Source organism: Thunnus albacares, chromosome 7 (assembly GCF_914725855.1).
Source record: "Thunnus albacares chromosome 7, fThuAlb1.1, whole genome shotgun sequence".
In the NCBI taxonomy this organism is placed as follows: Eukaryota; Metazoa; Chordata; class Actinopteri; order Scombriformes; family Scombridae; genus Thunnus; species Thunnus albacares.
Window position 1 is genome coordinate 12,064,604 of NC_058112.1, and position 23,765 is coordinate 12,088,368.

The 23,765-nt window shown below is 39.2% G+C and overlaps 1 protein-coding gene across 3 annotated transcripts; it reads right to left on the minus strand.

The window, feature by feature from the left end:
- Nucleotides 1-23,748, minus strand: cpt1ab (carnitine palmitoyltransferase 1Ab (liver)). Of its 3 annotated transcripts, none has more exons than XM_044356585.1 (19): nucleotides 23,663-23,748; nucleotides 15,662-15,826; nucleotides 14,958-15,100; nucleotides 12,681-12,852; nucleotides 12,243-12,344; nucleotides 11,406-11,543; nucleotides 11,167-11,244; nucleotides 9,552-9,659; nucleotides 8,557-8,644; nucleotides 6,055-6,250; nucleotides 5,439-5,627; nucleotides 5,237-5,342; nucleotides 4,850-4,966; nucleotides 4,356-4,520; nucleotides 3,456-3,587; nucleotides 3,184-3,336; nucleotides 2,461-2,574; nucleotides 2,052-2,144; nucleotides 1-1,946 (listed from the first exon to the last, which is right to left on the minus strand). In XM_044356585.1, exons 2-19 carry the CDS (start codon nucleotides 15,800-15,802, stop codon nucleotides 1,863-1,865), a joined length of 2,319 nt encoding a protein of 772 aa, XP_044212520.1. In that variant the 5' UTR covers nucleotides 15,803-15,826; nucleotides 23,663-23,748; the 3' UTR covers nucleotides 1-1,862. The 3 variants fall into 3 exon arrangements, with proteins under 3 accessions (XP_044212520.1, XP_044212521.1, XP_044212518.1); XM_044356586.1 differs by lacking the exons at nucleotides 8,557-8,644; nucleotides 23,663-23,748 and adding exons at nucleotides 7,983-8,067; nucleotides 19,517-19,606; XM_044356583.1 differs by lacking the exon at nucleotides 23,663-23,748 and adding an exon at nucleotides 19,517-19,606.
- Between the last annotated feature and the right edge of the window lie 17 nt (nucleotides 23,749-23,765).

Here is a 23,765-nt window from a genome sequence, read left to right on the forward strand (position 1 = left end):
TACAGCTGTCCGACATTCACTTTATTGTTAAAACTTGTTTTGGTATATCAGCTGCTTGTCTTTTTACACATTTTTAAATTAAAAGGCAAACATATACAGCATCATCTTCAAAAAACATGCAGCAGTGTAAACATGAGGTCTACTGAGATAAAAAGTCATACAACTACAACATACTGGCAAAGTCAGTGATAACAAAACTGTCATGAGGAAAAAAAGAAGCAATTTGTCCATTTCACTTCTTAAATCAGCAAAGCTTTGATGCTTATCATTCACCGCATTCAGCTGGTAAATATGCATGTGTCCAACAGTTGTGTGTATAAAGAGGTTAAAACATGAAAACAAATAAATATGATGTGCTGCCAACATATACATAATAATAGAAATGTTTTCCTAAACACAAGGGAGCACCTCTCTATATCTGCATTTCCTAAGCACTTCCTTTTATACTGGAGGGATACAACAACCTCAAAGTGATTCTGAACCTCACCTTGACTAGGCAACAACAGCTGCGACACCACTATGCTGTAACTGACATTTGACATCTTGAAAGTTCACTCATAAAACTTTACAATTCATCGTGTTTAGAGAAAAGGCTACCAAGGTAGTTAGGAATTTAGTTCGGAGGTTAGTTTGAAGGTCAGTCATGGAGTGCACAACAGAGTACAGTTAACCAACTCTTTTTTTTCTTTTTTCTTTTTAAAACACAACAAACAAAAAAGCAAGTCACTGTTGGCTACACACTCAGTCTAATTCAACACATTGTGCAAGTGAGATTCATGCCAGACACAAACCCTATCCTTCCTAATCCTTCACTTCAACAGCAAAGTTAATGTTGTACTGCATCTCAACTTCTTTTTACTGTTGCACATGTATCAACATAAGCACTAAGAAGCACCTAGAATACTAGGTCAAGTTAGGAAAACCTGAGTATGAAAACAACAAACACACACGCGCGCATTCATCGCTGCATCATACAATCACGGCAGCTAAAAAGAACAAGCACACCGGCTGTGCACTTCAGTAATGGCAATGTAGACCCGTTGATTAGACAGTAGGAACAACTTTCTATGTTCTGTTCGGTCTGTGTTGGTATCCAGAATCACACTGATACAGGCTCATTTTCCAGATCAAAGCTCAATATTATATACAGGTTTACTCATACAGGCTTCATTAGATTACAGATTACTGGATACAACTGTTTAGCCTAGAGAATCAGAACCTGCAGTAACTGAGTAGTATGAAATTAATGGACACCATGCAACATGCAATTTGTTGACATCGGTTAACATCAAATTTGCTGTTTTAACCAGTTACACATGACTAGGGTGCTGCAACTGAGAAGATGAAAGAAACCTAAAAAACTAAAGGAATTCAAAGGTTTTTCAAAATTGGGACGAAACTATTAAAAAAAAATATTGCACCATCTCTCAACTTAAAACATGATTAAAATATTGGATGATGCTACTGAACAATCCCTCCGCTGAAATGTCTCTTACTGTGTTAATGAAGACTTGATCTCAGACTGGAGTGGCTCTATTTTTTTCCTCCCTTTCTGCCCTTTTTACATTAGTGGGTCACTAAGGCACCGGTGCGTACAGTCCCGTAAATAAACACTTTGATCTTTGCACTACCTGTACCAAAAAGCGCCAGAATCTCACCTTGCCTATACATACAGTACACATAAACACCTCATAAACATAATAGCAGTGTTTCCAAATACCTTTCAATCATCCTTATTTCTGTAACATCAATTAACTTAAAATAATCCCAAACCCAACATTTGATTCTGTACAAGCTTCAGGAAGAAAACATGTCTTGCTAAAAAGAACTTCTTATTTTCATTCCACCCAACGAGAGGACGATCACTTGGCTTTCTTGTCGAGCTGGAAGAGACCCAGTATGTCCAGCATGGCCTGTCTGATGTTGCCGCCAAAACGGTGGGAGTCCTGATAGGAGCAAAAAAGCAGAAAGATTATAAAACCTGCTTCAGAAAAACCATGGACACAGATTAATCTGAATTGTCTTCAAGAACATAATACCAGTGAACTTACAGTTTCTGGACTTGAGTGTTTGCTGGAGATGTGGAAGTTGATGAGGTCCTCACCAACAATGATGTAGGAGACGCCATAACCGTCATCAGCCACCTTGCAGACACGAGAGGAAAAGCAGGGTGAGTTTCATCTCACGGCCAGTGTCAATGTTTCCAAACTGATTTATTTTTTAAGTCAGAATTTTTGCCATTTTCCTACAGTTATTTTACACTCTAATTCAATATGCACATAACAACAGTTGAATGGAAATGTATTCAGAGTGACATGCTATCCCTTGGTGATGATAAGAGTGATTCACTCATCCATAAAGGACACAAATTACATGACAGTGTTTTTAAATTGCAGGAAGCAAGACTGCATGACCTTCTTCACTCGTCTTCAAAAATATCTGTCAAAACTGACAACTCACTGGACCAAATCCACCTCCGGAGGACACGTATTCTGGGTGTCTGACCAGGTCGAATAGCTCCACCTGCTGCAATGGGGTCTGACTGGTGGACAGCCTCCATGGCTCAGACAGGACCTAAACATAAAGGTAACACACAGTGTCTTGGTTAAATCAACAATACCAACAATACCACATAAGGAGGAGGTTGGAGTAGAAGAGGGAGCTGTGGCAATTCAGACCGTATCATTTGAAGAACAGTGATAGAGTGAGTAGCAGGTTATATGGTCCTTGCTGTACACCTGCATGAATATGATTGGTTGCCACATAGCTGTGAATGAGCCAATAACTGTGAAGTATATAAGAAACAGCTGATGCTAATCAGCCAACACAAGCAGGACTTCAGAGCCCTGCCTAACCTAATGCTATGCCTTGTTAAAATCAAAACTATTTAATTCAATGTAAGACGAGACTAGGCTAAGTTTACAACTATTCCAAATCTCATCTGAAAAATGGTCATTTTAAGTGCAAAATTGTCATAGGGGTTACAGGTGTTACCACCCACTCTCAAATTTTCATTATTGTATGAAGAAGTGAACAGATGCACTCGGACCATAGCTGTAAATAAATAAGAATACAAGTGTGTGTAGATTCAGATGGACAATATATCTGTAGGCTAAAAGAGCAGGTATGTATGACAGCTTTAATAGCAGAAATCCTTCAACCACTTGCAACAACAGCTCATACCTTCTTGAGGAAGGGTGAGTCTTCTCCCAGGTATTTGGAAACCACGTAAAGACAGAAGAGGTGGCGATCGATGCCCTTCCCTGTCATAGCCAGGCGGTACATGTTTTGGTGCTTCTCTGCTGCCACTTTGAGTAACTTTAAACGCTCTTCTATCTGGATTGAAAGGAACAAGATGGAAGTGAAACATGACTAACAACTAAAGAGCAATGTCTCCATATTGGATTAACAATTAGTGATTGGGAGAATCACTGAAATGACAGCCTTAGCCTTACCGTTTCATCTCTGATCATGGAACGGACGAAGGCACAGGTCTCAATGGTGCAGGAGCGAACCGTTTCTGTTCGGCCCTCACGGAACAAACGCGTCATGGAGGCTTCGTATGTCAGGCAGAACTTCCCTTTGTCCTGTTGAGAGACAGTATGAGTCATTACCAACATAAATTCTTGACATAAAGGATAAACCAACAACTTGTTAATGAGTTAACAATAGATTTTTAGACATGTTGATAATTATGTTCGGGTCAGTGAGTTCCCGAAGGCTTACATTTACACTTGCAGGAGACTAAATACCAAAAACACCTTATCTGAAGTACCTAAACTGACATTACAAAGACAGCAACATAAATGAGTTATCTGAGACTAAATGCCCATTTGCATCAGCTTTAAAAGGTGTCAGATTATCACAACCTTTATGTAAGTTTTTTCCATCCATCAAATAAACAGCTAGATTACCAGGCAATTACAGCCTCAAACTACAGCTGAGCAAAGTTTTGATTAAATCATTCATTGTCAATTTGTAACAGTCTTCGATTTGTTGGCTGGCAAGTTGTGACTGCCCTCTGGTGGCATTTCAGAGAAGTGTGATTGGACTGTATCAGTTTCTGCTTTGCATAAAGCTCTTGCACATATCTTTCATCCTCAAATGTTAATAATCTTAAAAGGTATAAGAGTATTCTTCTGTAACATAATACACTTGCATTTCAAAATAATAAACAGTAGGCGACAAAATGTAATAAATGCAGAAGTACAGGATAAAAAGGGTAAAATATTAATATTTAATATACCTACAATTGTAGGGAAACCATGGAAAGGCTACTAAATATCAAATAAATAATACTATACAAATGTTAGTTAGATATTTTGTTGATTGAGCAGTGAGATGGATGGACTAACCCTGTAATGGGCCAGCTGGAGGGCGATCTGAATGAAGGCATCGGGACTAGTGCGGCACTTCTTGATCAGACCCTTGCCAAAGTCACTGAAGGGGAAAATGTGACTGTCCACATCATCAGCCAGAGCCCTGGCTACTGTCAGAGAGCTCTCGATGACCTCCTGGCACTAAAGGAAGTGATAGAGTTGGATGTTACTCTTAGCAAATGTAGCATGGCACAACTGACAACATATTTATAATACAGTACTTTAAATAAGAAAGCTCAGATTGATAAAATGTATATCAGTAGCATTATTAATACATACAACTAGCACCAGTTATTGTAGCGGCGCATTTTCAGATAAACAATACCCCTGGCTCTGTACCTTTAAATGAAAGTAATAAAATACAAACACTGGTGCACATAGTTCAGGCTACCAGCAGAGGGAAGCCGAGGCCTGTGGATATAAAATCTTAGGTATTGGCTTGCAGTATGAGAGATGTTGAACGGTCTTACCTCAGCAGTGATGTCCCACTGCAGCCTCTGGGGACCAGGCAGGTTGGGGTGGGGCTCCCCACAGCAGTGACCATCCTCAGTGTATCCCAGTTTGAAAGGGTCCATGGAAAGTACATGCTGCAACACAGAGTCAAGTTTTAACATGGCTGACTTCATGTTTCTGTGTTAAAATTTCCATGGACAGCATCATGCCAATGAAACCAAAACATTTTATTTTTTTCATACAATTACATTACATTAGTCAGACAGTTTGTTTTCCTTGTTTTCCTTATGCTAATGACAAAAGGTAAACCGAGGTATTGCTACATTTATTCCTTCCTTCCATAATTAGATGCTGCTTTAACACACAGGTGCGAAATTCATTTGACAAAAACTACATTGACACACCTCCCACAGATGGCCAATGATTGGAGCATCAGCCCAGGAATGCTCTGCGTTCAGTCCCATGGTGCCGTTCTTGAAAACTATCAGGTTGAAGGATTTATCAAACCATCTGAATGAAAACAAAAAAGAAACACCTTCAGTTTATTAATAAATTAGCTTGTGCCGCACACTCTAGAAAATTTGCAACAACATGTATCTATCATACCTGTCATAGCACTTTCCGTGAAGCAGGGACTTGGCATAACTGTCCAGAGACTTGACTGGGTTGGCTGCATCGTAACGCTGCTCACTGTCGTCAAGGGTTACAAAGAAGGCTGCCTTCTCAATGGTGTCCAGAGCTTGCTTGTTCTTACCACGACTGAAGAAGGTCTCACGGCCCTTTGCCCATGGGGTCCTGCAGAATTTCAAATCTGGTATTGTTATGTTGCAAACAAGACAGTACAGACACAACTGCATGTTTTTAAAATAAGGACAGCACTTTTGCATTTGTGTGGTCACACCCTTCCTACCTTCAAACACTAAAAACTCAAATCCTCTTGCAGACAATTCTAGTGTTGGCAGATACATCAGCTGAGCCATTAATATGAGTTCATTTTAGCTTGTCACATTATTGTTATATTATAAGATAATATATATCTGTTGCCAATAAATAAAAAGATATTACAGAGCCACAATGCCAGAGATAGGTTTGAGGTAATTAGAAACAGTATTGTCATCACATCAATGCAATAAACGGTACTTCCCATGTTGTGCTGCATAATAGAATGTAAATTGTGCTGCCTCATAACCACTGGCTGAAGCTCATGCTGTGATGTCCCCACCTGTCCCCTGCAGTAAGTGCAGCTAGTTTCTCCTCTCCTGGCATGGGCTCCGACGTGTCAGCCAAGATCCTCTCCATCTGCTGCTCTATCTCCCGTGGCAAAAGCAGCCGTCCATCATAAAACATCCACACTTTGAAGAAACGGCCCTTATGGTACACAGCTATGTGTTTGCTCTCGTTCATGTGCTGCAAGATGTCTGGGAGAGAGGGACCAATGGTAAGGAGAAAGAAGAAGAGGAAAAACAGGGAAAAAAGGACAAATGGAGTGTCGTAGGTGGTGTGAGGAATAATAGATCTATGTGTTTGTACATGTATCTCAGAAGTTTAAGAATAAAATTGCATATAATTAAAATGCAACCAAAGAAGGCACTGGTTCATACTGGGTATGGGTGACACAGCATTGAATTTCTGGGAACAATAAAAGTAGCAGTAGAAATATAATGTGATATTTGTAACACTAGCTTTCTGTTAAGAGCAATATTCCCCTAGGGCTGTTCAGTAAATATTCTTCTTATGAAATTACACTGATTTGAAAATGGAAAAACAATTCAGTTCATGTTGATGTACTGTGTGATGTGATGGGAGGGGACTACATCCAGTTCAAAAACTGAAGCAGCTTGAAATGGGAAGTGCAGGAAGTGAGATGAAAATGGAAAGTAATTTGGGAACAGGGCAGTGGTTTGAAATACACCAAGTTGAGGCAACGTTTGTTTGAACATCACTGTGCATAACCAAGAAACCAAATCAAAAGCATTGTTTGCATGTTTTCTTTACTACAAAGTTAGAATATTGTTTTGGTGATGCTCACAGTGTTCAAACAAACATTGACCTGGTTACAGGCAAGACAAAGGAGACACTAACTTACACAAGGAACAACCCCAAGAACAGCAACAACCTCACATCCAGCCTACTGTGCTTCCTCTTACACTAAGGACACCTCCAGCAATGTCAGAGTTAGTTATTAGTTATTACTATTTGTTATTAATACACTTTTCTTAAGACACATACTACTGTACCATATTTCTTCACTGATGCTACATTGATATTTAAAAAAAAAAATCAACTTTCTGTCCTCCTATCACAACATTAGGGGTAAAATTTAAATTGTATTTTTTGTCAAACCTGCAAAAAGTATTACTTTTCTTTTTTTCAAAAAAAAGGGGGGGGACATCACTGAATCTCTCTACTTCTATGCATTTCAGTTCATTCACACTTCTGTTCTTTACAACAAGAGAGACAAAAAGAGTAGGTCAGGGCTCAGAATGTCTACACATTTATGAATGTACACATTTTGCCTTACATTTAGATGTCATCACAGATCAGAGTCTTGGTTTAAGGTTTCGAGCTCCAAGAACACAAAGTTGTTGATGCTGAACTGGTCTTTCTCTTGGATGTAAGACTGAATGTTAAATCACGCCTTACAGGTCTTTAACACACTGACCGTGCATGTTATGTATCATGTTAGTTCTTCTATGAATGAACAACACTCAATTTCAGCAGCAAAATGGCTTCCTGCCCTCTTGGAGGTCAGTCATTGATCTAAGATAACACATGCCCTTGAGCATCACCCAGGATTAAAGCTGATTATATTTTAATATCTTTCAAACTCATTGAAACACATACTGAACTCTAGGTGAATTAATGCTCTTAAATTCCCTAAATACAGCCATAAATATATTATCAGGTCAGCCCAGCACTGTTTGATTTCCAGGTCTTACCTTAATCATAACACTGTTTTGCCTTCTCAAACCCAAACACTGGACTTCAGTCACATGCAAATTAGTCACTAACATGTGCATAGACCAGTACACATGCATTATGATTTATAAAAAGGTCAGATTATTTCTAATTCAAACTGATGGACAAAATGTCCCAGGGAGAAGTACAGTAGGAGTAGTGTGGAGGAGGCAGCATTACTAAAGACTCTACCTGTGTCTACACCTGGGACACGACTGGTGTTGAACATACGCTCGTATTGGGCTGAACACATGGGGATAGTGTTTAGGAGCATGAGCTGAAAAGCAAAAGGGGAGAGTCAAACACAAAGAGATGACATACTAATTCACTAAAATCCCCAGAGAGCAGCAGACACACACCTACAGGGAAAGGAGCATGGATGAAGTGGAGAGGGAGTGATGAGGATTGGTTTGATAAGCAGTCTTAAGGAGCAGGAGGAACTTCAGAAGGCTGCCAGGCAAGGAGACATGAGCAAGGTCCAGAAACCAGTGGCCTACCAGCTCAATACCACCAGCAAAGCCCTGATATAGTAGTAAGATTTGAACTAACATGTAGATAGTTTTAGGATATTTTGACTGAACACTTTAATCAAATACATTTGAATATTTACATCTATGAAAAGGTAGTAAGAGGTAGGATTGTTTCAGGGCTTTGCTGTTGAGAAAGAGTCTAGGAGTCAGGGTTTCCAATGGCTGTTGCCTCGGCGATGGCTAGGGTTACAGGGTAGGGATGTCAGAGTCACATTGGAGATGTGCCCTCCTCTTACCTGTCTCCAAACCAGGGATGCGGGTGGTGTTAAACATCCGCTCCCACTGAGCCGAACACAGAGGAACCTTGTTCGCCAGCAAGTATATCTAACGTAGCGTCCGACAAAGCGAAGGGAAAAAACAGTAAAACAGAGACAACTGACTGTGAGTGTGTAACAGCAAGCACATGCATTGGTGTTTGTATAAATGCATACTATCGGTCTTTGCAAGAGACCAGTGTGTGTTTAACCAACATGTTGCAAAATGTGTGCCAGGATTGTGCAAATGTTGTCAGAATTTGCACTTAAGCACCATGCAGGTTGGTCAAGGACAAGAAGCAGGGCACAAAATTAGCACCAGCCAAATGCTGGTAAAATATGTAAGTGGCTGGTAGATTTGCTTCACTCACCAGCCCAAAAAACAATGGTTATCTATTGAGTGACTGGTAAAATTTGAATATTAACTAGTCATTTGGCTGGTGGACAAAAAAAAGTTAATTTTGCACCCTGAAAGGAAGTCATAGAGGTGCGGGAAAAGATGACACAACAGGGTGTCAGTAAAATCACCAGCATTCATTCATTAAGCCTTGTTGAGGAAGGCTTCAGAAAATGCTTGTGATCTCACTTTGTCAGTAATCACAGCTCAACTTCCATCAAAACAAGCAAAAAGCAGAGTGCGTGGCTCAGTCAGAGTTAGACACAGTGAGCTGAGGACAATATCAAGAATCTACATATCACCAGTGAGATTGTGGATAATAAGCTAACTCAAGAAAAGGTGGAGAAAAAATAAGCAGCTCTCATTCTACACTTAACAGATAAAACAAACTGAGATAACAGCTGTTAAATCAACAAATCACAAATCAGAAAGTTAAACATTTACATATGATTACCATGGTTAAACATGTACCAATGTAGTTTATATTACAGCTTTGCACAACATCTGTAGATTAAACAAATTTCAAGAGAATCATTTCAGAAGTGAAACAGAGGGACAGACAGAGATGCTCTGTACTCACTGGTTTGACCTGGGCTCTGTCCAGTTTCCTCCTGTACAGCATGATGGCATGAATGGCATTACCTGCCCTGGCAGCCTGGATAGAAGTGGGGTTGACATACAGGAAATCCTGGAGAAAAAGAGATCAATAGTAATAAAATCAATAATCAGTCATATTTCCTCGGACACATCCTGGACACTATCCAGAAAAACACGAGGGCTTGTGCTTGTCCTTCTGTCCTTGGACATGACACAAACAGAAGAGAACAGAAGAGCACACAATGTAACTGTATGATCTGTCCATCTTTGTTGTTATTTTGGTCAAGGACTGTAGGCATTCATATTGTACAGTAGCTATCATGACCTGCTATTCCAAACATGTTGAGTGCTGCTCCACTGTCCCCATACCAAATCTACCTTCCTACGGCTTTGTAAGCTAGAGCAGAGATGTATTTTTGTGTACAAAAAAATAACACATTTTTGAAGAAGCTGGCTTAGTAATATCCCAGTTATACTATCTGCTTGATGACTACACAAGGACAAAAACAGATCTGCAAGACTGTGTCCCTGGAGGCAGTGATCCATGCCTGCCCAGCTGCATTAACAGTCCACTCTACTGTCTCACTTGTTCAGGCAGACTGATAGAAAGGAACTTGTGGGTTTGTGCCAGAGTCCCTCTTAAATACCCTCTGTGGTAGTTAGTTCTGCTGCTGAGTTCACTGAGTCCATGATCACAAATATGACAGATTTGGAGCAATCCAACTATCCACTAAGTAAAATCACATTGTAATACAGTGATAGTAGCCAAGCCAGCCAAGATGCTGAAAATCTGTAAAAGACTGAAAGACTGTAGCTGTAGTGAGTTAGTATATCCTATTTCTACACACACAGATGAAGTGGTTTTATGTCTTACAAGAGTGCATCCTTTTTTGCATAGAAAAACCTAAATTACCCAACAATGTACATCTATAATACAAGATATTAGACTGGTGACATTCCATAAAAATATCATTCAGTCATTTCAGGAAGTTGAGAAGTTTAATTTTAGTTCAGTTGTGGGAAGAAGGTACAACAGTACTTTCACAATTTAGTTATCAATTGGTCAACCTACCTATTCAGACCAATAATAATTCCAACTTACGGTAATATTTACTATTTAGATTTACTTACATTTTAGTCTGAGACATGCTTGGCAGAGCTGGCAAAGCTGCTCAAGAGCTCATGTATATGAAATACTATAGATCTCAGTTTTAAAATGGTATGTCTGGAGAACACATAGGTTGCACTATAGTGACAAATTATTAAAAGCTTACTTATAAACAGTTAATAATTGAAGAGGAAATAATCTTTGCATATAATTCTCAGCATTCCACAGCTGTGTTTTAGATCATGGTGCTGGCAAAGGGTCACACACACACACACACACACACACACACACACACACACACACACACACACCAGTGTCACACTAAAAGTATTGATAAATTTTGGAATGTACTCTAATGTCTCCAAATAGACAGCAGATACACACTGTCAGAGAATCAATCACCACCTACACGGAGGAGTGTATTGCTCAATGCTCAAACATTGAGTCATTGTTTGGAAATGACTAACTACTCAATAAGAAACATTCTTACCATGGCATAATAGTTGCTGTTGACCATGATGGGCCCACGGCCTCTTAGGTAGATATACTCTTCCCACCAGTCGCTGACCTGTGTCACACAAAGAGAGGCAAGGGAGAAAGGAACAGAAGGTGGCATTAATGGAAACACTGCTTTCACTAACCCTTCCTTGAGGCCAATTCAAGACCCAGGACACAAAATCCCTTGAGAGAGGAGAAGAGAAAAAGGGAGAGGAATTCTTTCTGACTCACATAGTTGGACGTCCACCAGGACTTGAGTTTGACGTACCACTGAAGTCTAGGTCCAAGGTTCTTCTCAAAGTCTTTAGTCAGTACCTTCATCTGTTCATACTCTTCATCATCCATCAGTGGGCGGACTGACTCCAGGTACTGTACACAGAAAAATAAGTTGTCACAAAGAGTGAAGCACAGGTTGGTTAAACAAAGGAGAGAACAGAACCAAACCTTCACCACTTTTTGTTTGCACTTATTCAAATGCCTGGATTTTGTTAAGAGTCTTACTGAAATTTAAATAGATAGTGAGGGAGGGCATTATGAAGTTGTGTGACATTTCATTGCTTAAAAGGAAGCTCTTAGGCCGTATTCAGACCAAATCAGGCGGTGTGGCAAAAACGTCAGTCCTCCCATTCAGAGAGAGAAAGAGAGAATCGGTGGTCGAGTGAGCTAGAGAGTGAATGAAGAGAGGGAGTGCTGGTAATGATAAAGCTGGTGAATCAGATCAATAAAACATTATTTTCTGATTGTTTCACAGCGGTTCCTTTCTAGAGCACAAACACACCCACACACCTCCGCCCAACCCTGTGACAGTGAGCCACTCCGCCTGATTTGGTCTGAATACAGCCTTACTCAGTACAAAACAAGAGCCCTTGACTACATGCTATGATAAACACAGATAACCCTTTACATCTGATTAAATAGTACTGAATGGATTTTAATTAACTGATCATTCACTGAAATTTTAATGGACAAACTTTAGTTACAATCCAATAGCTTGGACCATTATGACCAATCAGGAATGTGCATTAAGAACCCATTCAAACAGGAAATGACATGACATGTAGAAATTACCCTTCTGCAGGTGTCCTTGACAGAGGGAACAGGTAGCCTTGGCAAGGAGTTCTGGAAACTGTAGAGCATTGGCTTCCTGCCAGAGAACACCTTCACTAATAGCTGGCGAGCAGGACAGATAAGAAAGAGGAGAGAGGGCAAAGGTCATTTAACGTTACACTTTGTGTTTCACCTGGAGATCTGCAGGTTATAAGGGCAAAGTGCAAACACATAACTAGCCACGCAAACTAAAAGGACCAAAGAAATATGTAGTCATAAGTTAAATAAATGCTTGTTCCACCTCTTGTCTCTCTTACATTTAGCTCTAACAAGCTGTAACAATGTCTTCCATTTGGTGTCAAACACTGCATTCTTGACTCATAGGGAGCAGTATACCACAAGGACATTCCACTATGAATCAGCTCTAAAGTGACTTGAACAGAAAACACATTGTCTCACCATCCACACACGAGTAGACCAGGACACAGAGCCATGGCGTGCATACATCCAGCCGTGCCATGACAACAGGCACTTTAGGACATTCCTCATAATCATGATTATGGTCACCCACAGGCCTGTGCCCACCAGAACTCCTCCAACTATCCTCTGGCTGTCTGTGGATATGTATTGGCTGTGGACAGAGAAACAATAACAGCAGAAAATAAACACTTTCTTATTTAACTGCACAGTGGAGGCATTAAAGTATGATGATTATTTCCTCCCACTGGAATACCGAGTGGGAAAAAATGTAATGTGATTGTAATAAATTAATATTCTGTAGGGCTGTAGTCAACCAAAGAAAATCTTAGACGACTAAAATTGTACCTAATCTTCAACTAATCGATTAGTCACACGAGGGGGGGGGAGTGTAACGGGACAGTAAACTCGGCAGCCACACGTTTCTCTGTTCTGTATTTCTCTGTTTTGTGGTGGGGGTTCTCGTTGTTATCAATATGGAGAAACACAGATTCAGTAAACGTCCAGTATGGTCAATAAACGTTGAGTACAATTAGACCCAGCAGTCTCCATTAGGTTGGGCGAGTTCAAAGTTTTGAAAACGACGGGGGTGTTTTGAATACACCCCCGTTTTCACAGGTAATTTGTTAGTCTGTCCCTCCTGCCGCAGGAAATAATGGATTACTCCGGGAAAGCTATTGATGTAGCACTTTTCTCCTTATGAAAATAACACAGAGATTATTCGACCAATGAGAATTTAGTCAGACGAGAGCATATCGACCAACTAATCGACTATTCGACCAGCAGACTACAGCCCTAATATTCTGGCTACAAGATAAGAGGACAATGAGATGATATGGTATTCAGTATAATTATACAGGCCATTGTGTTTTCAAGCTTGACCAATTGAGCAATCTAAACAAGGTGTGCTCTACAAAAACACAATACAAACATTAGACAATTAATGTCATATAGCTGCTTCCAAACTTGCCCCAGTCCAAAGTCATATTAAATCATTACTAATAGACAATGCACGTCATTTATCTTGATAGGATTAACACACAGAGTCATGATTGATTAACTCTCAACTTCAAATCCTTAACCTATATTAGTCAGTGTGGTCAGTGCCACTATTGATATTTTTTATAAACTTAAGCAGTTACATGGCTTATATCTGTAATTCGTATGGTGACAAGTTATTATTAAAATTTCTGAGCTAGTTAATGGGATAGTTTGGATTTTTTGAAGTTTGGTTGTATGAGGTACCTGTCCATAGTCAGTCTATCACCTACAATAGATGGGGGTCAGCACACTCCCAGTTTGGAGTAGCAGACGGAAGTATCGGCACTGTTGCTAAGCAATGTACTGCAGACAGCAGCAAAACATATTTTAACCACCTAAATAAAGGCTCACCAAAAAAAAAAAAAAGAATCAATATCAGTTTAAGGTTATACTATATCTAGAATATAGGTAGGTAAAGGGGGGAAATATTCTAAATATAGCGTACACTTAAACTGATATTGATTTTTTTAAGTGGGCCTTTATTAACGTTTGTGTGCTGGTACTTCTGTCTGCGTGCCAACTCCCATCTACTGTAGATAATACACTGACTATGGACAAGTACCTCATACGACCAAACTTCAAAACATCCAAACTATCTCTTTAAGGTAATTACTCTCAGAAATTTTAATAACGACTTAATAATCACAATGCAAATTACAGATTCAAGCCATGTACTTGACTAGAGGGAAAATCCCCAGCATTGTTGATAAGAGAAGCATTACAATTGATAGGAAGTGTTTGCACAATATCACTAAACATGAGCAACACTGTTAGCAAACATGCAGATGAGGTGATGGACAGTTGAAACAAAATGTTATGCTGGAAAGAGACAAACAAAAACAAACCAATTATGTTACTGTCTGTAATCATGACTAAAGATTCCACTGAAAGAGGAAAGTTACTTTAATTGTTGGCTGAGGCTCTTTTCTCATAAATACCTGTAACCTGAGGCAGTACTCGTACAAGTTTGATGGCACTGACTCAACTGCATTCCAATACCATTTGGATTCTTCATCATAGTCTATAATTTGTGTCTATTATCTTTTCTAGCTAAACTCCAGCCACTTTTAGTTGTGGCACAGACCATGGCCAATCACCACTGTATTTGTTTGGGACTTGTCCTCTATCACTGTACCAAAGTGCGAACAAATTAACAAGGTGGTTATGTGTAGACATTAATAGAACTCTTTCATGTTCCACGTTGTTTTATGGCCTTACCTGATAGGCATGTGTTGGCCCAGCTTGGCAATCAACCCAAGAGATGGATCCAGCTGTCTATATTTGTTGTAGGACATGTAGGACACAACCACAACCATGAACCCAGCAGGGCTGCCTGGGTACACACCAGTCATTACCCCATTCTATGGAAAAGGTAGAACAAATGGAGGGTTACAAAGGTCAACGGGGTCACAGCGAGCAAAGAATCTATAAGGATATAGTTAATAAAATCACCGATATCATAACGCAGTGTTTTGCATTCTGCTGACACATGTGAGCTATTATTAATTACCGACAGCTAAACAAAAGAGGAATGTGTGAAAATGCTAGCAGGTCTTTGGGTTTGAGTGACTCAGTATGACTGTGTGTAAACACACAACTAGGCCAAAGGCTAGGACGCAAAGAACAGACAGGAAGGTCACTGTTTATGTGAGTGGGTGACCTTCCAGTGGGTGCAAGTTACATAAACCAACAATCAGATTTACAGTAGGTTAGCAATTACAACAAAGCATAACTGGGGCTGTTATGATGCTGTTTATCAACTTAGTATTTACTGAGAACAAAAATGAGCAGAAACTGTTGTAAGATTCTAAAAGTAGAGAACAGGCCGATAAATGTATTTGAGATGGAGTTAACAAAATTTGCCTCATACTTGACAGAAACCCTCTGGACTTTGCCTCCATCATACATCCAGCACCTCTCACCTTGAAGCGAATGAACCTTTTCTTCCAGGAGTGGAGTCCAGAGAGGTAGATCTGGCGTAGAGCCTCGTGGCACAGCTGTAGGTCGATGCCATCGGGTGTGACGGTGAATTGAAAGGCCACCGCCTGGTGAGCTTCTGCCATGGTGGCTACTACTGTACAGGGTCACTGAGGGAAAAGAAGGCACGAGAGAATCAAAGTTTATATCCAAAGGTAAAACTTAGGTCAAAGATACAGGTCAAAAATAGAAACCCATTCACATCTTTATTCTTGTCCCATTTGTTTTTTTATCAATTTATGTTCATGCGGAATGATGAGATCAAATTAAACAAGCATGTCCACTCACCACATCCTGATATCATGATGATTTTTAAAATATCTTAAGTAAAGTGTAGGAAGAATATTTGAAATTGACCTGTTCCTAATCACAGTTCCTTAAAATCAATAGTGTTTGTTCCTCAACACTACTGTATAATCAATTTCAAAGATTTAATCAATTTAAGCTTTTTGTAGAGAAACAACCTCTGAGTGGGAAAGGATTCTTAATGGATTTGAAAACAACACTGGGGTAGAGTTTACAGTGAGTTAGATGGATGAATGACTAAATGTGTATTCAGACACACAGTATTCAGGTTTACAGGCAACCTTTGTGCTAGATGAGCAGCTGTTTTGAGTTACTAAGAGGGACATTTTCCTCTTCATATGGTTCAAGATTGTAAGCAGGCCTCCTTCATTCTAAGTCAGTTAGTGCGGACCAACACTGGTCTCAAGATCACATATTCGGTCTCTTTAATTATCTTTGTCTTGCTTGCAACTTTACTTTGTCTTAATACTGTCTCAGACCTGAGGACTGAGCTTCGTCTTTAATGAAGACCAGCCAATTGCACAACTGTAGCACAATGAGTTGACTGTCTCGAAGAGCTATCTTTTGTTTGTGTCCTCTCTGAGAAGCTGTCATGTGAGCAGCACTGAATCTTATTATTTATAAAAACAAAACATCAGATAAAAGCATTTGGAGAAACCTAATCACCAAACTGATAACATTTTGCATAAATGCAATAGTAGAATGATTATAAACTATCAGCAGCGTAATGAATCTAGAGGCTCCGTATCACTTCTACAAATATCATAGTCATAGTCATATCAAAGTCCCCCAAAAATAAGCTTGATGTGCATGTTTTTGTAATGAATTATGAAATCAAATAAACGGATTCCTGTTAGCTGACACCAAAAAAAGGAGCACTGAGAGGTCATTATTTTCAACCACTCATCAGAACTGGTTAGGCGGGTGTGAAATCTTATCCTTTACTACTATAAGACAAATGACACATAGCTGACATTTTTCAAATCTGAACTAAAACTAAAATCTACCTTAAAAAAAAAAAATCATAAGCCTTATTTGAGATATCAACTGTTTAAATAAAGTTTAGATCCAATTTTTGAAATGAATTATTTCTATGATGAGAACGGGTGTGGAGACAAAGAAGAAAACTTAGTGGGAACTGATTTTAAGCCTGAAGAGATGACATGACGGTGTCTATTCTTTTACTGCTTTCAGTCTCCACCTTCAGTGCTGGAAGGCTTCTTGATACAAAATCGTATTTTGCCAAGTGTGTCTTGTCAATGCTTGTCAATCAGTATCTAAGACTGCAGATTTCTTGTCTGTCTTACTTTTTGTAATTCAGCAACTAATATTAAGATTTTACTGGTATTCTTCTTTGTACTGTACTGCTTGTGTAGCTGGGGCTCAGTGGTTAGCATTGCAAAGGTCTTAGCTATAAATTTCACAAAATTTGAAACCATTAAATAAACCTCTAGATGAGATTTATATTTCTAAGCTATCCTCAATCCAAGCTATCCTGGATGCTTTCCCTCATAATGAATTTAGCAGGGATGATATTCTTGGGTAATGACAAGCATTTTCAAAGGTTTTAGAGGCATGTGTTACTTTATCACTACACTAGTGAAGCCTTTCTTTACCTATTGGTGTACTAGACCTGCGCTATGTGTGAGCTACAAAACCACCACCTGGATGATGACACTCAGAGGTTGTGGTGCTGTGAGGGACCTGGTTTTTCCAGTTGCATTCAAATGCTGCTGGAAATGTAAACACCACCTGAGCATATATGATGCTATATATGATAACTAAGCTAAAACGTTTGGTTAAGTGTTGCATTGACAACTCAGTATCAGACTTATCCTAGAAACGGTGTTTTTTAATGTTTGGGCATCCATGTCTCATGCTATACTGTGTTAAGTTTTCACACGCTTGCTTTTCATTAAGATTGGCGGCTACAGCAACGTTTCTAGTGCAAAAGGTTCAGGTCGTTTCTAAAAAACACTGCCTTTTTGTTTACGGAGTCCATTTTTATTTCATTCAACCAAGAGCAATCGGAAAACAGGACACGTCGTTTCTGCGTTTTCAGCCCTGGGAAGAAGCAGCATCATCCAGTCCCCTCCCCCAGCTACTTTCTAACATCACATGATCCACCCAGTGCTGCAGAAACTAGGGGAAAGGTCGCAGCGCTATGCCGCTTAGATACCCGGTTAAACAGGCAACATAGTATTCACAAATGCTTGTATGCCTGCAAGCATATCCCATTGTTGCTATGCTGAAAGCGCTGAAAGCATACAGTTTGCTTTGGATATTGCAGAATTAGTGTCTGTCCATTTTTCTGTATTTCAAACCCTGTCGGTTATCGTTATTTAATCATGTCAACTACCCCCCACTGTCTTCATGTACTTAATGTTGCATATTTGCATCATGATTCTGACCTCAAAAGCCAAGTCATTCTCTTCATTAAGGCTTTTTCTAACTGCCATTACCAAACACTTCAACAACAGGCGCAATTTCACTCCCCACACATGCACCCAGCATATGTAGGTTACATTTGTCTGGTATTATATCAGGTATCCTGCCCACGTGGTCTGTGTGAAATGGGGTCACTAGTGTGCACCCCTAGGTGTCAATAAAGCAAAATGTATTTATTAATTATAATAACCAGCCTTTTCAGCCTCATCTAAATGAATAAAGTGTATCACCTCTACAACTTGCTCCTACAGAGAGGACACTATGACAAACCGGCTTTTACTGACCTTCACGAGCAGGTGACATTTCTCCACTTATCTGACTGTCTCTCTTTTGCTTTGTTAATACACATCAAGGCCACTGTCAGGTACAGACCTGCTATACTGGATCAGTAGTGAATAACAGAGCATATAATATGTATTATAATAGAGCTGCCAGGTGGTTGTCAATGAATGACCTTTATTTGGACTTTTGCCTACATCGGTGTCATGTACAACACAGAAGTGCGTCCAAGTCCCTACCTGGATTGTTCAAAATAAGGCCGCGATACAGAAAAATGAAGTCATAACAGTTGAAACGTTTAATGTAGAGGCCTCTTAAACGTATAAAATATGTTCACAGCCCGCAGTTAAAAGAAAACAGAGTATGGCTGTGAGCACAACAGTCAGTATTTCCCTCTAGATTCAGTTTTCACTTTAATAAGACAAGATTAGCCGGTGTGTAAACTTGATTTCTGACTGCCACCGGGGCAACCGGGAACACGAACCGCCCCTTTATGTCAATGCGAAGGTAAGAAAACCTATGCGTCATATAAACACCGCACAGCCCTACGCCCTGCGCCGACAAGAAAATACTACAAACTTGTATTTAGCGCAAACCGCGCAGATAACGTCAGCTTTCATTGGGTTTTTTCCTCTACGTTTAGCTGGTCGAAATTTCTTTCCTCAAAACCCCTGCAGCCATATTTGCAAAGCTGCCTTTAAAACTATAGAGAGATAGAGAGAGAGGGAGGGAAACACACGCACTGAAAAGGGAAAATTATTACTCACCGAGCCTTTCTAGTAGTCCGAGAGAGCAGAGCTTTCTGTTTTGACGAGGATGTGACACGTCCTGGCTGTCGACGGAGACTGCTACACAATCTACATGAATGAGAGCACAGACTTGTATACACGGCCTGCCCCCTTTTGCTACGTCATATTGTTCTCCTTTACTGGCAAATAGGTCTAAACGGCGCCCCCCTGAGGACTCCCGTGTTATTGTTATTGTAAGGGTTGAATGAGGACGCACGGTAACCAATGTATTGTGTTATTGAAGATAAGTTGCCATTTAACATACAGAGCTGATACTATTAATTATAACTCTTGTAACTTCCAAACTGTGGAAAACAAGACGTGCTATGATAGAGACTGACTTTAACTGACAGTGACACCTTAACCAAACAGATACTCACTGACCTCCAGAGGAGTCATACTGGACTTATGAACCTACAGCACTTTTTATAAGTTCAACTCTATGCAGTTTATTGATGTTTTGCACTTTGGCACTGGTTGAACTTTATTGTTAAGGTAACTTACTGTTTTTGTAAATTTTACTTGTGTGAAATTCAATAAAGATCTTAAAAAAAACAAAGAAAAAGAAAAAAGAAAGTCATGATGCTGGAAATCACAATGGACACAATATAACAAACACCTGTACAATCACAGATGAGAACTTTCCATCAAATCAAACAATCACAGGTGGTTTAATTATTAATATACCGCTTATCAAAACCAGAGATTTCAAAGTGCTTAACAAAAAGTAAAATATGTCATTTAAATCCATTTAATGTAATAATAGCAACAACCATACATGTAATTCAATGCAATAGCCTTGCAACAAATACTACTTTTGTGAGGCATAAATGTAGGGTTTTGTTGACAAACATTTTGCCTCCCTTGTATACAGTCAATGGAGAGGACAAAACATTTGATAAAGTGCAATGCTAAGTAACACTTCTATAACAAAGTATCAACAACTAAAACAACATATATTTCACCAAGGAAGTATTTTTGCAGAGTAATTGTGATATACTGCATCGTATTATACAATATACTGTACATATATGTTCATTTTTAATATTGTGTCCAGCCCTTTTACACCATGTCTTGTCTATATCGGACAATGTCGAATACACTGTTGTCTTACAAATGTAGCCTGTAAAAAATGATCCACACTGGAGCTGCAAAGATTAATCAATTAGTTGTCAACGATTACATTAATCGCCAACTATTTTGATAATCAATCAATTGTTTTGAGTTATTTTCTAAAAAAAAATAATTTCCAAATTCTCTGATTCCAGCTTCTCAAATGTGAATATTTTCTGGCTTCTTTAGTCTTTTATTAGCCTACTATATTGACTGAATATCTTTGACATTTGAGGAAGTCACATTGGGTTTTGGGAAACAGTGCAACATTTTTCACCATTTTATGGACCAAACAACTAATCGATTAATCGAGAAAATAATTGACAGATTAATCGGTAATGAAAATAATCGTTAGTTGCAGCCCTAATCTCCATTGACTTCCTTAGAATTGTAACATTATAAATCATTTAATCATCTTAAAGAACATAACAATGCAGATGGGCACATTTTTGCAGTTGTCTTAACATGCTGTAATTGTAAGAACTGTTATTCCATAATAATTAAAGGCCTTACACACTAACTGCACAGTGGTACATCCACACAGTTGTTTACACTTTTGGATAATTTGACCTTCTCTTTTTTTCCCCTAATGTGGAATGTCCGACAGGCCTTTCTGCACAGCAGGCAAGGCCTTTCACAGCAGAGGTGGATGTAATTACATTAATGATGGCTCTGGTCCATTTAAGTGGCATAGCAGTAAGGTCCAGGTAAGCAAGACAAGAACTAGTTCATTTCATGTTGTCCGACCGCATCAGAAGGCAAGAGTGTTCATAACTGTTCTGAACAGCCACACTTGAACGTGGGTTGAAAAGTCAGCTGTAATAGAGAGGGGAGAGACGCAGTATCGTTTAAATATGTTGATCATGGCACACATTTTCAGGCAGCCTCTCTGCATCAATGTCGTACTTGGTTGTACAAACAAAAAGTTCCGGGAATAGTTGTGTAACGAATGAAAAAAAATCTCAGTGTCAGTGAGTCAGCATGCACAATACTTAGAACTGGAACACCTAAAAGAAATTCAGCCACTATTGATGTTATTAAATTACTTAAATGCTTTTCCAGCTTTTTCCCCAATTAGAAAGACCTATCCCCTTCCTCTGTTCCTGCAGTGTTGGCATAGGCAACTTCAAGATGACAGATTTCGATTTTGTATTAAACTGCATCGCATCTGTTCTTTTACATTACATTTACATGGATAAAAGTACTTGTAAACAAGACAATGAAAACTGTTCTTCTTACTCTATGGGAAAGACAGATTTAGAGTGAAAAGCACTAATCTGTAGTAGAGGTCATCACAGTTAGAGACACCTGTAAGATTCAACTGTTTTGCATTTAAGACTACAAACAACACTGTTTTTGTCAACAGGACACGTTTACATGGTGTAACACTGCACTGTTGAAATACAACAAGTGCAGTTAGAAAAGTAAAATACATCTGAGAGAGCTAGAAGAAAAGCAGAAGTTGGCTTTTGAACTTGGCTCATTTTAATGGGTTACTCAACCAATTTTACACGTCAAAGTTTGTTTACAGGTCTTGGGATGTACTACTGCATATGTGAAAAAAATTGTACGAAGCCGTTTTGTGACTCCAGAGGGAGCTGTGCAAAGTCTGATAACATATGTAGTCTGAAGACTACAAATTTGAAAATGAAAACAATCTGTGGGTGTGGAGTTAAAATTAAGTGAGATTACCCAAACTCTGTTGCTCTCTCCTCATTTCTGCTTGAGGCTAGTGGCTCCAGCCTGCATGAGCAGCATAACAAACCAAATCTATAGCCTACAGTCAAGAGCACAGAGTGGAGTTGCATTGTGGGTAACGTAGGCAGGTTTTGACAAGGACGAAGAATGCACAGATGTATAAACAATATCTCTGGTTCTGCTGCACAGATTTTGATCCTTTTTTAATTGTCCATTGTGAGTCCGACAATGTTAGGAGTGCAATTCTAAATCTTTTAAGTATTTTTACTACTTTTGGACTTGAAGGCACCTTTAAATTCCAATTTTAAAATAAGCTAGATAGATACCACATGTCCCTGCCATTTAGTCCCCACAGCAAGTTTTATCTGGAGCTGAAGTTGCCCCCTTTTAGTTTTTCATCCCTGCACCTGAAAGTGTCTGTGACACCACCCATCATCATCACAGCTTTATTGGGCAACATACTGTAGTTTAAAACATTTAAGAGTAGAATTATTCTTAAGAAAAAGGGCAGAAGTATTGTTGCAGTTGTTTCCTGGTTCTTCTACTTACTCCTGATGCTAGTTTTTAGTAAAACAGAAAGCTGTCATTAATAACCTACTTTTTTCAGTCTAGATCAGAGGTCCAAAGTGGTCCTGAGATAAATATATGGGATCTCAAGATGATTCATGGGATGAATAACATATATATAACAAATGTATATATTTCTGTTACACTTTTTTTTCTTTTCTGTATTACAGTATTTAGATTTTTTCTTGTGAAATACAAGACATGTTCACCTCTTTGGTGCCCACAAATAGGCCTATTTCAAATGAAACACCCTGAGAAGGGAAAATAACTCTTTGGTTGATGTCCAGATTTAGCCCAGAATATAACCTGTGATTAAGGTCGTGAGTAAATCTTGCTTCATTTTAAGCCTTTACAAACCAAACAGATGAACTAGATCCAGATAATCTACTGGCGGCAAAATCCCAGCATCACCTGTATGTGTACTCTTTATCCAACAGAGGGCGCAAGAAGACAACTTGTTGTAAAATAGTTTATTCATCCAATGCTTGTGACTACTTTTTTATCGTTAAAATCCTGTTATGTGTTTACAAAATACCTAAAATAACATGAATGTGTCAAGCTAAAACAACTTAAAGTTGCAGTTAACAAACCATCATTCAACTAGCGTTAAATTATCACATTAGAGAGATTTCTGCTGTCAGCGAGCAAACACCGCGGTTTACAACATCTGTGCAAGACAAAGAGAAGGAGATGAAACTACCTCATTGTGTGACTTTATCGAATTAGGCATTGCGTTCAATTGCTTACCGTGTTTGAGGTCAGCTCCCGTCCATCAAACACGGAACCGTTGGTTTGTCGGTCCGCGAGAGGTGCGCCTCCCTCCCTTTCCCTCCCCTCGTGCGCGTGCGTC

Coding starts and splice junctions, on each gene's coding strand:
- cpt1ab (XM_044356585.1), bottom strand. CDS start 15,802: ATGGCAGAAGCTCACCAGGCGGTGGCCTTTCAATTCACCGTCACACCC. Junction 12,853..14,957: donor GGCCAACACATGCCTATCAG/GTAAGGCCATAA, acceptor CTCTGTCCACAG/CCAATACATATCCACAGACA. Junction 4,521..4,849: donor AGTGGGACATCACTGCTGAG/GTAAGACCGTTC, acceptor CACTTCCTTTAG/TGCCAGGAGGTCATCGAGAG.